This window comes from Ranitomeya variabilis, chromosome 2 (assembly GCF_051348905.1).
Source record: "Ranitomeya variabilis isolate aRanVar5 chromosome 2, aRanVar5.hap1, whole genome shotgun sequence".
In the NCBI taxonomy this organism is placed as follows: Eukaryota; Metazoa; Chordata; class Amphibia; order Anura; family Dendrobatidae; genus Ranitomeya; species Ranitomeya variabilis.
This window is the reverse complement of record NC_135233.1, coordinates 692902737-692917592: the sequence shown is the minus strand read 5'-3', so window position 1 is coordinate 692917592 and position 14856 is coordinate 692902737. Positions and strand designations below refer to the sequence as shown.

General features: G+C 45.0%; 1 protein-coding gene across 19 annotated transcripts in view; it reads right to left on the bottom strand.

The window, feature by feature from the left end:
- The window catches only part of PTPRK (protein tyrosine phosphatase receptor type K), a 402371-nt gene extending 400031 nt beyond the window's left edge, over positions 1 to 2340 (bottom strand). For 18 of the 19 annotated variants that reach the window (XM_077289389.1, XM_077289390.1, XM_077289391.1 and 15 more), the window contains exon 1: positions 2101 to 2327. In XM_077289389.1, the coding sequence (XP_077145504.1) occupies positions 2101 to 2182 (82 nt within the window). In that variant the 5' untranslated portion in view covers positions 2183 to 2327. Of the gene's footprint in view, positions 1 to 2100 lie in introns of all 19 variants that reach the window. The other variant, XM_077289403.1, reaches the window with a different exon arrangement.
- Between the last annotated feature and the right edge of the window lie 12516 nt (positions 2341 to 14856).

The window sequence follows — 14856 nt, the reverse complement described above, 5'->3', positions numbered from 1 at the left end:
TATATACACACTGTAGCCTTCATGTGGGGTGTACATCGTGTATACTCTGTAGTATATAGCCATCTCCTTCATGTGGGGCATATACATCTATATACACACCGTAGCCTTCATGTAGCGTGCACATAGCTATAGTATACACCATCTCCTTCATGTGGGGCATATACAGCTATATATATCGTAGCCTTCATGTGGGGTATATACTTCAGCGTATAGACCGTATACTTCATGTGGGGTATACACAGGTATATACACTGTATCACTCATGCGGAATATACACAGCTGTATACACCGTCTCCCTCATGTGGGGTATACAATGCTATTTACTACACAGTCTACACCGTATCCTTCATGTGGGGTATACATAGCTCCATGCTACAAAGTATATACTGTAATTTTCATGTGGTGTATAAAGACAGCTATATAATATAAAGATATACACTATGTGGGGTATACATAACTGTATATTACAGAGTATGCACGGTATCCTTCATGTGGGAAATACACAACTATATAACAGAGTATACATTGTATTCTTCATGTAGGGGTATAAAGATAGCTATATACTTTACACATATATGCTGTATATTTCCTGTGGAGTATACACAGCTATATACTACAGGGTATACACACAATATCCTTCTTGTGAGGTATATACATGGCTATATACTATAAATATGTATATACAATGTGTCCATGTGTGGTATACACAGCTATATACTGTATGTACACTGTAATCTGTGTTGTTATACATGGTTATATGCTATAGAGTACATACAGTACAGCCTTCCGGTAGACTATACTTGGCTATTTCCCATATACACGGTCATTCATACAATATTTTTCATGTGAAGTATACATAGCTAGATACTACAGAGTATACGTTGCTATATACTACAGAGTATGCAAGATATCCTTCGTGTGAAAGTACATAACTATATACCATAAATATGTATATAAACTGTATCCCTTGTGGGTTATATACACTGCATTTGTCATGTGAAGTATACATAGCTATATATTATAATATAAATTGTATCCTTCATGTGGGGTATGCACAGCTACATACTGTATACACACTGTAGTCTGTGTTGTTATACATAGCTGTATACTATAGAGTATATACAGTGCAGCCCTGCTGTACACTACTTTGCTACTTCCCACATAGTATACATTGCATTCTTCATGTGGGGTATACACAGCTATATACTGTATGTACACTAATCTGTTATACATAGCTGTATACTAGAGTATATACTGTGCAGCCTTGCTGTACACTATACTTTGCTACTTCCCACATAGCATACACGGTATCCTTCATGTGGGGTATACACAGCTATATACTGTATACACATGGTAGCCCATGTGCTGCAGACTATACTTTGCGGCTTCCCACAGAGTATACACTTGGAAACAAAGGGCAAGTGATGAGGTATCAGGTATGCCAGGTCCTGGGGCAGACATGTCTCCTACCAGTGTATATCCCTGCTGTATCCGAACAAAGGACAGGAGGTGCCAGGTATGAAGTGACCCAGGGCAAGCGGTGTATACAGCTCCTCACTGCACCGTATACACTGCAGCCATCATGTGGTATATTGGTATATACTGTATACACTGCAGCCTTGCATATACAACATGAAATATACACACACACTTTATCATGTGGTTTTTATACTGTAGTCTTCATGTACAGTGGTATATACTGTCATCTTCATGTAGTATATATACTGTAGTCTTCATCTGGAGATCGATATACACACACATTACATGAAGAAGACCGTATACATATATACCACCTACAGTATATACTACATACAGACAGTATACACATATATACCTCCTACAGGATATACTACAGTCAGTATGCACATATATACCACATGCAGACAGTATACACATATATACCTCCTACAGTATGTACTACGTGCAGACAGTATACACACATATACCACAGTAATATGGAACACTATACACACACACACATATACATACACATCCACCGCCCGCGGTGCCAGGACCTCAGCCCCCCCGGTCCCCCCGGAGAGACCACCTTGTGCCCCCTCCCCCACCGCACAGTAAACTTTCCGAGCAGTCCGCACTCACCTGCCGCCAGCTGCCCGCGGAGGGACACCAGCACAGGGGCGCTGAGCAGCAGCAGCAGAGCCAGGTGCCCGCCGCCCGCCATCCTCGGCACAAGTTTGTGAGACGCCGCTCCCAGCAGTAATCCTCGGGCTCCGGCCGGCAGATCACACGAGGGGCTCAGCAGTCCTCCGTCCTGCAGCCGCCCCGCACCCCGGGCGCTCCATGCTCGGCGGCTCCTTGCACTCCCTTGTCCAGAGTTACTTTCAGGGGCTCAGCTGGGGGAGGAGGCAGTCCTGACGTCACCCTGCTAGACCGAGCTCACCCCGGAATGTGGAGCCCAGCACTGCGCCTCCTAGCGGAGCTCCGAGGGAGAGCACGGCAGCCGGGGAGCCCGGAGCTGTGGAGCCAGTCACTGCGGGAGACTGGCTGGGAAGAAGCCACAGCCAGGAGCGGGGAGGAGGGGCCGAGCTGGGGGCGGGGCCCAGGTACACGGGGGGCCGAGCTGGGGGCGGGGCCCAGGTACACGGACTGCACGGGAGGCTCCAGACGGCTGCCGTCACCGGGAGAGGTGCAGGGCAGCACGGGAGCAGTTAATCCGCCCGCCCTGCCTTCAGCAAACAAGCGGCCGCTGAGGTCATCCCAAGAGGACACCTTAGCTGCCCTGTGACCTCTGCCCTCGTGTGCCAGGATGAGTCCCTCTCAGTGTAGCCCACTTGTGTCTCTTGTCGGTTCCACAGGTGGCTGGCGGAGGCAGCTGTGTTCTTGTAGTGCCTCAGCCTCCCTGCCTGCACTCCTGGTGTACAGGAATGGTTCTGGGTTCTGTCACCGTTCTCCGGAGCCGTCAGGAACTTGGGAGAAGACGAATCCTGCTTTTTCTGTGCAGACTACAATGTATCAGGTGTCTCATTAAAGGGAATCTCTCTCCAGGGTTTAGATACTCTGAGAACACCTTGATGTAGGGGCAGGGACCCTGATTCCAGCGATGTGTCACTTACTGGGCAGCTTGGTAGCATTTTTCTAAAATCACTGTTGTTCTGCTGCATCGCTCTAATGTTGAGCTCTGTATAACCCGTTCACACCACTGATTGGCTGATTTCTGCCTATGCACAGTGTACACAGAAAGCTGCCAATCAGGGTTATACACAGCTCATGAATATAGAGGACTACATGGCAGCCGCTTTACTAGTCCTCTAGTGAATTTATCACAACAAGCAGCCCAGTAAGCGACACATGGCTGGAATCAGGTTCTCTGTCTCTACACTGTGCTGCTCTCAGATTAGGTGGGATAAATCTGGTGACAGCTTCCCTTTAACATGCTCTGCCCATTTGTGATGCCACTGTTTATACCCCCTTTCTCTTAAAGGTAACCTGCCATCAGAAATAACGCTGTTAACCTGCAGCTATGGGGTTAATCTGCCGGCTAGCAGCATTATGATGCTGACGGGCGCCTGCACACAGCCGAATGCATATTAGTGATACATTTAGGTCGATATGATTTGCATTTTTATGAAAATATCAAACATTTTCCATTTTCAAACTTTGAATTTGTATGCCTTTACACCAGAGAGTTATACCACACAAGACAGTTAATAAGTAACATTTCCCACGTGTCTGCTTTACATCAGCATCATTTTTTAAACATTTTTTTTCTTAGGAAATCAAAGGGGTTTAAAGTTCACCGGCGATTTCTCATTTTTTCAGCAAAATTTACTAAACCAATTTTTTAGGGACCACGTGCCATTTGAAGTGACTATGAGGGCCCTGTGTGACAGAATACACCTAAAAGATGGCACTATTCTCAAAACTGCACCCCTAAAACTGCTCAAAAACACATTCAACATGCTTATTAACCCTTTAGTGGCTTCATCAGAATAAAAAAAAAAAATTGACTTTTTTCCCCACCAAAGTATTGCTTTAGTCAAAAATGTTTCATTTTTAAAAGTGTATCATGATAAAATGGACTATTCGATTTATTGTGCAGTTGCTCTGAGTACACCAATACGCTCTTTGTGGGGGAAAACAACTGTATGGGTGCACGGCAGCGCTCAGAAGTGAAGGAATCACCCTTCAACATTTGAAGCACAAAAATTGTATGGAATCGAGAGCAGACGCCATGCAACGTTTGCAAAGCCCCTGATATGCCTAAACAATGGAAATTTCCCCCCTCAAGGAACTTATCTATAGGTGTGATGAGCATCTTGAACCCACAGATGTTTCACAAAAGTTTATAACATTGAGCCCTGAAAATGAAAAAATACATTTTTCCCACAAAAATGTTGGTTTAGCCCCAGATTTGTCCGTTTCGCAAGGGTAACAGGAGAAAACAGACCATAAAATATGTTGTGCGACTTCTCCTGAGTACACAGATACCCTATAAGTGGGGGAAAACTACTGTTTGGGCGCACAGCAGGGCTCAGAAGGGAAGGAGCACCAACTGAATTCTGGAGCTCAATTTTGACTGGAATAGATTGCGGACGCCATGTCCCATTTGAAGAGCCCTTGACGTGCCAAAACAGCAAAAAAAAAAAAATAAATAAATATTCCGATTTTGTAAATTGCTTCTCATGTGGAATTCATCTAGGGATGTAATGAACATTTTTGACTCTCAGCGAATAGCATAACATTTGGCTGAGCCAATGGAAAATTAAAAAAAATTCCACTACCATGTTGCTTTGACCCCAAGTGTTTAATTTTCAAAAGGGATAAGAAAAAAATGAACAGTACAATTTGTTACGCAATACCCCATATGTGGTCGAAAACTTCTTTTAAGGCGCAGTACAAAACTCAGCACCATATTCGAGTTCACATTTGGCTGGAATGGTTTGAGGGTGCCATGTCACATCGTCAGAGTCCCTGAGGTGCCAGAACAGCAGAACCCCCCATAAGTGACCCCATTTTACAAACTACACCTCTCTATGAATTCATCTAGGGGTGCAGTGATTATATTGGCAGTAGAGATGTGTCACAGAATTTTATACTATTGGGCAGTAAAGAAAAAATAGCTACATTTTTGCCACAAAAAAATTTGTTTTAGTCCCAGATTGTACATTTTCATATGCGGAGATATGGCACCAAGACTTGTCACATGATTACTGCTGAACGTGGCAATGCACCATATGTGGCTGTGCAGTATTGCTTAGCCACACGGCAAGACTCAGTATGGAAGGAGCACTGTTTGCCTGTCACAAGTGTGTCACATCCTCCTGGGAGATCTGTCGTCAGGCGATCTTCGCTCATGTCAATCGCAGATCTTCCATTTAGCCTGTGTGTTTTGTTTCTCATACTAAATGGACTTTATTTCCATTGGTGATGAAGAGGTTAACAACTCTTTGTATGCTGGTTAGAGATATGCAGCTTCACCTCACAGCTGCTCCTGACCTGCTTATTTTCTCTCTCTATAAAACCTGGCCAGACCTTCTCATCCTTGCCTGTGAAAGTTTTGCTTCCTGGCTTGCTAGAGGTGGTGTGCTGAAGTTGGAGTTTGCTGCTGGAGATTGTTGTCTGCTGGTTTTGGGTGTATGCTTTCTCCATTATCCTATTCCCCTTTGATTTGTACCTTCCTATCCTGCCCTTTCTTCCTCTCTACCCTTGGTGAGTGTTTTTGTATGTAAGCTGCTTTTTGTTATCCCTGTTTGTCTTACATATATTTACACTAATGCAGCACCCCAGGTGACCGGTTGCTGCAGTGATGTTGCTTTTCCTTCGGGGAAGGTAATGTCATGCTCAGAGGCAATGGAGTTCTCTTCACCAGGTAAGGCTACGTTCACATTTGCGTTGTGCGCCGCAGCGTCGGCGCCGCAACGCACAACGCAAATAAAAACGCAGCAAAACGCATGCACAATGCTGCGTTTTGCGCCGCATGCGTCGTTTTTTTCATTGAATTTGGACGCAGCAAAAATGCAACTTGCTGCGTCCTCTGCGCACCGACGCGGGCGCCGCAGCGACGCATGCGGCGCAAAACGCAAGTGCGCCGCATGTCCATGCGCCCCCATGTTAAATATAGGGGCGCATGACGCATGCGGCGCCGCTGCGGCGCCCGACGCTGCGGCGAGGACCGCAAATGTGAACGTAGCCATAGGCACACACATGCAACACATTCTGAATCCAGGCCATGGGGGAGCTCAGGACCCGGATTCAGGTGAGCTTCCCTAGGCTATATGTTTCCTGACCTGGAGGAGGAGACAGGGAGTTGGTCCTAGGAGACCAAGGAGAACAGATGTCCAGGAGAGACGCAAAGCAGACAGAGAGGCCTGGCAGCCACGAGGCAGCTGCAGCCTCTGGAAGAAGTGAGAGAACCTGAAGGGTTGTTGTATGTGGAGTAGCCGGAAGGGAAGGAGCATAGGAGAGGAACAGAGCTCAGAGGGGAACTGTGGCAGGGCACCCTCGGAGCTGAAGCACAGTAGTCGGGAACCAGGAGCCCGAGGCTTTTGTGGGACTGTAGGACACAGAGCAGAACTGGAGGGCACGACACTACACGTTACCTGCCCGCACCATGCCTGAGATGCAGCAGCACCTGAGGAGCCTGGGGCATGTTAGAGTCCCTGTAAAAAGGCTCAAGCTGCCCGTCGTGCAGGTACCTGTCCCAGGACGGGGAACTGGAAGACCCTGTAGGAAGCTTCAGGCAGCAGGGACCTCACCTTTAATGGCGCTAGTTGGAAAGGCTCACAGACCTCTACTGGAGAAGGGAATCCTCTTTTGCCTCTGAGCTGGCCGGACCACCATCATCCGTGCCTGGTACCCTGGACTGTGGCCAGCAACCTGCAGTATACCAGGTAAAGACTTACAACTTGTTTCCTCCATTTATTCACCGGCACATACCATCCACGCCCTACACCATAGGACCCCTGTGGACCCTGCTTCACCTGTGGGAAGAGTAACACCCGTGCTGCCTCAACATCCCCCAGGGGACCCCTTCAAAGCAGCGTTGGTCCTACTACTGACCGAACTCCACAGGTGGCGTCACAACAAACTTTGAACATTTTCCCCTTTAACGTTGAGACCGGGTCGCAGCCACCGTGACATCCCCCTTTCGACCGGACCCGGTACCGAGTACGCCACTGCCCTGCGGGCGACTCACTTACATCTGTACCAAGCCTCCTGGGGGAGGGGGCAGCTTAGAACATGAACAGGAACTTCTCTACATTTGAGAGTACCCCCGGAACAGGGATAGTTAGGGTACCAGTTCCAGGGACAGTTTGGGGTCCCCCTTCCTTACCGAAGACTGGCAAAGTGTGACATTGACTCTTGGAAAACAAATCGTAGTATAGTTTGTGGACTCCATATACAGAGCCGCTAAGTTCCAGAAGAGCAGAATCCCACCTCAATTGACTCCATTTTGTAAATGAGACCCCTCTGGGTATTTATCTACAGGTTTAGTGACAATTTTTAATCTGTGATTGTTTTCCAGAAACAAGCAGCAGAGAATGTTGCTGAGTGAAAATTGCAAATCTGCCATTTTAGTGCCCGTATACTGTAGTGTCCAGTACGTTGTAGTGCCCGTTCATTGCAGTGCCCAGTACATTGTAGTGCCCATACATTGTGCCACGCTTGTGCTTCCCATAAATTAGGCGGGCTCTCATCACTACAGAAATGCTAAACATGTGGATACTAAATATGGTTTAGGCACCCTATGGGGCACAGAAGGGCATTTGGATTTAGAGTGCAGAATTCACTGGATTCTGCACTCACCATTGTGCTACCAGTAATGTGGATAGCCCCCTATATTTCCGTTAACAGATGACCGACCTGAGTGGGGACTTTCTTTTTTTGTCGATTTAGTTGAAGCATTGGCTTACTGCAACAGAGAGGAGCCTGAAGACCGCAGCATCTGATTGCTCCTACTAAAGGGTGTAAATTTCTTTTGGCAGTACAGGGGTTAATCGGCCATGTTGGGAGCCCTAGGAGCAAGGGCTCTCAGATGAGCACGGTTTGCCACTCCTATCCCCAATGTAATCTGGGTCCTGATTGACACAGGTCATCAGAGGTAGCTTATGCTGCATGGCTGGGAGAATAGTAGTTTGGTGGTTATATGGGAAGGCGTTTGGTTGGTTTATCTGTGACTGTTGCTTGGTTTAGTAAGTGTGATAATTCCCTTACCTTATCTTACTTTGGTTTTACCCTATCATTCATCCCCAATGCATACCTCTGTTATATGTGAATGGATATTAGTATGCCGGGTATTTTCCATTTTCTCCTGTTTATGTTACCTTGTTCGTCTGGTTGGTGTACTGTACTACGGTGCACAGCTACTCCCCTCTTCCCTGGATGGGGTGAGGGAAGGGTACAGAGGGCGAATTCAGATAAGGCAAGGTACATGGCCCTGGCATCTTCACCTTCATAAGTAACCCGGGGAACAGGGCAAACTAGGTCGCCCCTAGTGTTAGGGACAGGAAAGGAGCCCTTGGTCCCGGGTCACCCGACAACAGATTTGTGACAAAGCTTTTGTTGGGAACATTTTACATAACATTTTGGATCACATTTATCTGGCGCTCTACGCTGACCACTTGCATTGGGGTTTCCATCTAAATCTCCTAATGCCTTTATTCAGAAGAAACCCCTGAGAGATCCATTCAATATAATGAAGCAGAAGAGTTGCTCTGAATGCTGTCTGGCCTTTGTGCAGCAGTGTCCATTCTTTTCAGAGGTGCACAAAACTGAGTCTGACAACACTTTTATGCATGCTTAAAAAGATGGATATCGCCGAATCATAGTCCACAGTGATTCCATCTGCCTCATTGTAGGGATTTTTCTACCCGGTGTAAGTGCTCAGCGTAGAGTGCAGGATAAATGTGAGCTGAGCCTTAATGCATTGGTTTTATTTATTTTTTATGCCTTTCTTTGTGTGGTATAAGTGATTACACGGCTTTTCTTCTTCGGGTCGGTGCGATTTCAGCAATAAAAGTTTTATATAGTTTTTTATGTTTGCGTTTTTGTATCACCATATTTGGAGAGCTAGAATTTTTTTATATTTCTGCCGACAGAGTTATGTGAGGGCTTGAAGAAGGAAAAGGATTAACCCCTTCCTGACATGCGCCATACTAGTACAGCGCTGTGGGAACTGTATTTCCCTATTACGGCGGCACGATCACCGTGGTCTCACGGTGAGCGCTGTGGCGATCGCGTGCGGGTGTCAGCAGTATGTGACCGCGGAGACCCCGCAGCAATGCCCACGATCGGTGCTAGCGCCGATCATGGGCATTTAACCCCTCTGATGCCGCTGTTAATAGTGACAGCAGCATAAAGAACAATTGCGCAGGTAGGGGGCTCCCTGCGCTCTCCCACCGGAACATCATGATGCGATCGTGTTGTTCCAGCGGTTCTCCATGGAGACCATCGGCTCCAAGATGGCCGTGGGGTCCTTCAATGAGGTGGTTTGTTAGCACCTGCTTAGAGCAGGCGCCGGTAAGCCTCCTGCACTGCCTGTCAGATCGCTCATCTGACACTGTGCTATGCAAAGTGTTAGATCAGCGAACTGACATGATATAGTGATGTCCCAACCAGGGACAATGTTATAAAGTTAAAACAAAAATAGAATGTGTAAAAATATAAAAAAAAAAAAAAAATCCCCAAATAAAGAAAAAAACAAAATATATTTTTCCAATAAAACCACTTATTTATGTAAAAAAAATAAATAAATAAAAGTACACGTTTGGTATCACCACGTCCGTAACGATATAAATCTGTCCCACTAGTTAACCCCTTCAGTGAACACCGTAAAAAAAAGAGGCAAAAAAACAATGCTTTATCATCATACCGCCGAACAAAAAGTGCAATAAAATGCGATCAAAAAGAAGGATGTCAATAAAAATGGTACTGCTGAATACGTCATCTTGTTCTGCAAAAAACAAGTGGCCATACATCTCCATCAGCAGAAAAATAAAAAAGTTATAGCTCTCAGAATAAAGCGATGCAAAAATAATTATTTTTTCTATAAAATATTTGTATTGTATAAAAGCGCCAAATCATGAAAAAAACATATAAGTGAGGTATCACTGTAATCATACTGACCCGAAGAACAAAGCTGCCTTATCAATTTGCCATACGCGGAACGGTATAAAAAATTATAAAAAAAAAACAATTCCTGAATTGCACGTCAGAGGCTCTCCAAACGCGACATAGTGTCCGATCTCAATTCCAGCCAATTTTGCATTGAAAAGTCAAATGGCGCTCCTTCCTTTCCGAGCTCTGCCAAACAGTGGTTTACCCCCACATATGGGGTATCAGCGTACTCAGGACAAATTGCACAACAACTTTTGTGGTCCAATTTCTCCTGTTACCCTTGGGAAAATAAATAATTTGGGGCGAAAATATAATTTTTGTGAAAAAAATATGATTTTTATTTTTACGGCTCTATATTATAAACTTCTGTGAAGACCTTGGGGGTTCAAAGTGCTCACCACACATCTAGATAAGTTCTTTAGGGGGTATACTTTCCAAAATAGTGTCACTTGGGGGTTTCCACTGTTTAGGCACATCAGGGGCTCTCCAAACGCAACATGGCGTCCGATCTCAATTCCAGACAATTTTGCATTGAAAAGTCAAACGGCACTCCTTCCCTTCCGAGCTCTGCCATGCACCCAAACAGTGGTTTACCCCCACATATGGGGTATCGGCATACTCAGAACAAATTTCACAACAACTTTTGTGGTCCAGTTTTTCCTGTTACACTTGGGAAAATAAAACAAATTGGACCTGAAGTAAATTTTTTGTGAGAAAAGTTAAATGTTCATTTTTTTTTAAACATTCCAAAAAATCCTGTGAAATACCTGAAGGGTTCGTAAACTTCTTGAATGTGGTTTTGAGTACCTTGAGGGGTGCAGTTGTTTGAATGGTGTCAATTTTTGGGCATTTCCTGTCATATAAGCCCTTCAAAGTCACTTCAAGTGTGAGATGGTCCCTAAAAAAAAAGTTTTGCAAATTTTGTTGTAAAAATGAGAAATCGTTGGTCAACTTTTAACCCTTATAACTTCCTAACAAAAAATTTATGTTTCCAAAAATGTGCTTATGTAAAGCAGACATGTGGAAAATGTTATTTATTAACTATTTTGTGTGATATGACTCCCCGATTTAAGGACATAAAAACTATAAGTTTGAAAATTGCAAAGTCATATCGATTAATTTTTGCCACTATCATAAAGTACAATGTGTCACGAGAAAACATTCTCAGAATCACCAGAATCCGTTGAAGCGTTTCAGAGTTATGACCTCATAAAGTGACAGTGGTCACAATTGCAAAAAATGGCCTGGTCAGGAAGGTGAAAACAGGCTTTGGTTGAAGGGGTTAAAGATCATTCCACCCTATGAACGAGCAGTTTGCTCATTCATCAGGTGATCGATAGCCTGTTTTCATGGCAAAATATTGGTGAAAAAGCATTTTTAACAATGCTTGCTCACAATTATTTTGCTGTTTAAAGGGCCACTGTCACCCTCTCCAGCCGTTATAAACTAAAAGAGCCACCTTGTGCAGCAGTAATGCTGCATTCTAACAAGGTGGCTCTTTTAGTTTTTGGTGCATGTATTCCCAAAATAAAGCGTTTTATAACTTCTCCAAAATACCTGTCTTTCGCCCGGGAGGCGGGTCCTCACCCCCCTGCTTGTAACGCCACACTGCCGTCACTCAAATCTTCAGGGGCGCTGGGCGCCGCCCCCATCGCACTGTTTTCGCATGAAATCCCGCGCCTGCGCTGTGTAGTACTGTCTGGTGCAGGCGCAGTGAGCTCTGGCCATCTGACCTCCGATGCAGTCTTGCAGACTGCGCCTGTGCGGCCGCCCTGCTTCTGAATCCCAGCCCCGCACTCTGCATAATGCATAACACACTGTGGGGCTGGGATTCACAAGGTGGGTGGCCGCACAGGCGCCGTCTGCAAGCCTGGCTGTGATGTCAGACAGCCAGAGCTTACTGCGCCTGCACAGCACAGTACTACACAGCGCAGGTGCCGGATTTTATGCGAAAACAGCGCAATGGGGGCGGCGCCCGGCGCCCCTGAAGATTTGAGTGACGGCAGTGTGGCGTTTCAAGCAGGGGGGTGAGGACCTGCCTCCCTGGCGAAAGACAGGTATTTTGGAGAAGTTATAAAACGCTTTATTTTGGGAATACATGCACCAAAAACTAAAAGAGCCACCTTGTTAGAATGCACCATTACTGCTGCACAAGGTGGCTCTTTTAGTTTATAACGGCTGGAGGGGGTGACAGTGGCCCTTTAAATGTTCCTTTAGACATGTGCAGAAAAAATGCTTTTTATAATTTATTATCAATTAACAAAATGCAAAGTGAGTGAGCAAACAAGAAATCTAAATTAAATCAATATTTGGTGTGAACACCCTTTACCTTCAAAACAACATCACAGTATCAATTCCTCTAGTTACACAATTTGCACAAATTTGAAGAAACTTGGCAGGGAAGTTGTTGGGAACATCTTGGAAAACTAACCACAGTTCTCCTGTATCCTGTATATGTAGGCTTGTGCAGGTCCTCCTGTTTCTTCATGTAATCCCAGACATATCAATTTCATCAACTATCAAGCGTAGCGTCGGCATCCCTCCATGCTGCCCCTCTCCCCTGACAGGAATACCGACTTACTCAACCGCCGTGTCCCCCGTCCCGCACCTCCTCCTCTTTCCGCGTCGGTTGTTGTCTGGGGTGCGAGGTGTCCTAACGTGTCCCCAGCCAATGTCTGGGAGACACTTATTATTATTATTACTACCACCTGCATGGAGGTGCCTGTGCAACGATGTTTGTCCCAAACATACTTGCTAGTTCTCAGGTCCCAGTCTGCTAGTTCCCACTAGTGTCTGTCCATTCCTAACCTCCTTGCCAGTATTTGCCTTATCAGTCTGTATTATAGCCAGGCATGCCAGAACCTGCCGTGCCAGTCTGTACATCAGTCGGATCAGTCTACACCTGCCGTGCCAGTCTGTATATCAGTCGGATCCGCCTGCACCTGCCGTGCCCATCTGTACATCAGTCGGATCAGCTTGCACCTGCCGTGCCAGTCTGTATATCAGTCGGATCCACCTGCACCTGCCGTTCCAGTCTGTAAATCAGTCGGATCCGCCTGCACCTGCCGTGCCCATCTGTACATCAGTCGGATCAGCTTGCACCTGCCGTGCCAGTCTGTATATCAGTCGGATCCACCTGCACCTGCCGTTCCAGTCTGTAAATCAGTTGGATCCACCTGCACCTGCCGTACCAATCTGTATATCAGCCGGACCCGCCTGCACCATGCTTCACTGCTGGCAGCAGACATTAATTATTGTTCTGTTCTCCAGGCCAATAGTAAACAAATGTCTTTTTGTTGCAGCCAAATATTTAAAATATTGACTCATCAGTCCAGAGCAACTGCTACCATACCTATGTTTTCCAGCATAGTTAAGTCATTTGGTCTTATTTCCATGTTAAAGCTATGTTTTTTTAAGTCGCAATTCTTTTATAAAGACCACTTCTGGCCAGACTTCTATGCACCGTAGATGGGTGTATCTGGGTCCCCCTGGTTTCTGATGCCTCTGATCTGATAGCACTGCTGGACATCTTCCGAATTTGAAGATTAATAAGCTTGATATGTCTCTCATCTGCTGTGCTACTCATGTCTTGATGCTTCTTCAAAAGAGCTTGAACAGCACATCTTGAAACCCCAGTTTGCTATGAAATCTTTAATTAATAATTACAATAGTAAATACAAATCACAAATTAAGAAAGATACAGATGGACAGTGATCTAACAGTCCTCTAAAACACAGTAAACATACACCAACATAACAGGTACCATATAATTAGCAAATATCACAAATGTATTGAAAATTCAGTTAATCAATTATTATTCACAAATAAAGAGACCAAATACCCTTAATAACAATATTATAATATTGCTGTATAATATAATATTGCTTTATAATACCCCTAATAACAATAACTCATAATATATAAACCTAAAATGCTAGTAGTTTAGTAGATTTTTTAGGAGTCACTAATAATGTACAAATACAGGTGCTTCTCACAAAATTAGAATATCATCAAAAAGTTAATTTATACAGTGGGGCAAAAAAGTATTTAGTTAGTCAGCAATAGTGCAAGTTCCACCACTTAAAAAGATGAGAGGTGTCTGTAATTTACATCATAGGTAGACCTCAACTATGGGAGACAAACTGAGAAAAAAAAATCCAGAAAATCACATTGTCTGTTTTTTTATCATTTTATTTGCATATTATGGTGGAAAATAAGTATTTGGTCAGAAACAAAATTTCATCTCAATACTTTGTAATATATCCTTTGTTGGCAATGACAGAGGTCAAACGTTTTCTGTAAGTCTTCACAAGGTTGCCACACACTGTTGTTGGTATGTTGGCCCATTCCTCTATGCAGATCTCCTCTAGAGCAGTGATGTTTTTGGCTTTTCACTTGGCAACACGGACTTTCAACTCCCTCCAAAGGTTTTCTATAGGGTTGAGATCTGGAGACTGGCTAGGCCACTCCAGGACCTTGAAATGCTTCTTACGAAGCCACTCCTTCGTTGCCCTGGCGGTGTGCTTTGGATCATTGTCATGTTGAAAGACCCAGCCACGTTTCATCTTCAATGCCCTTGCTGATGGAAGGAGGTTTGCACTCAAAATCTCACGATACATGGCCCCATTCATTCTTTCATGTACCCGGATCAGTCGTCCTGGCCCCTTTGCAGAGAAACAGCCCCAAAGCATGATGTTTCCACCACCATGCTTTACAGTAGGTATGGTGTTTGATGGATGCAACTCAGTATTCTTTTTCCTCCAAACACGACAAGTTGTG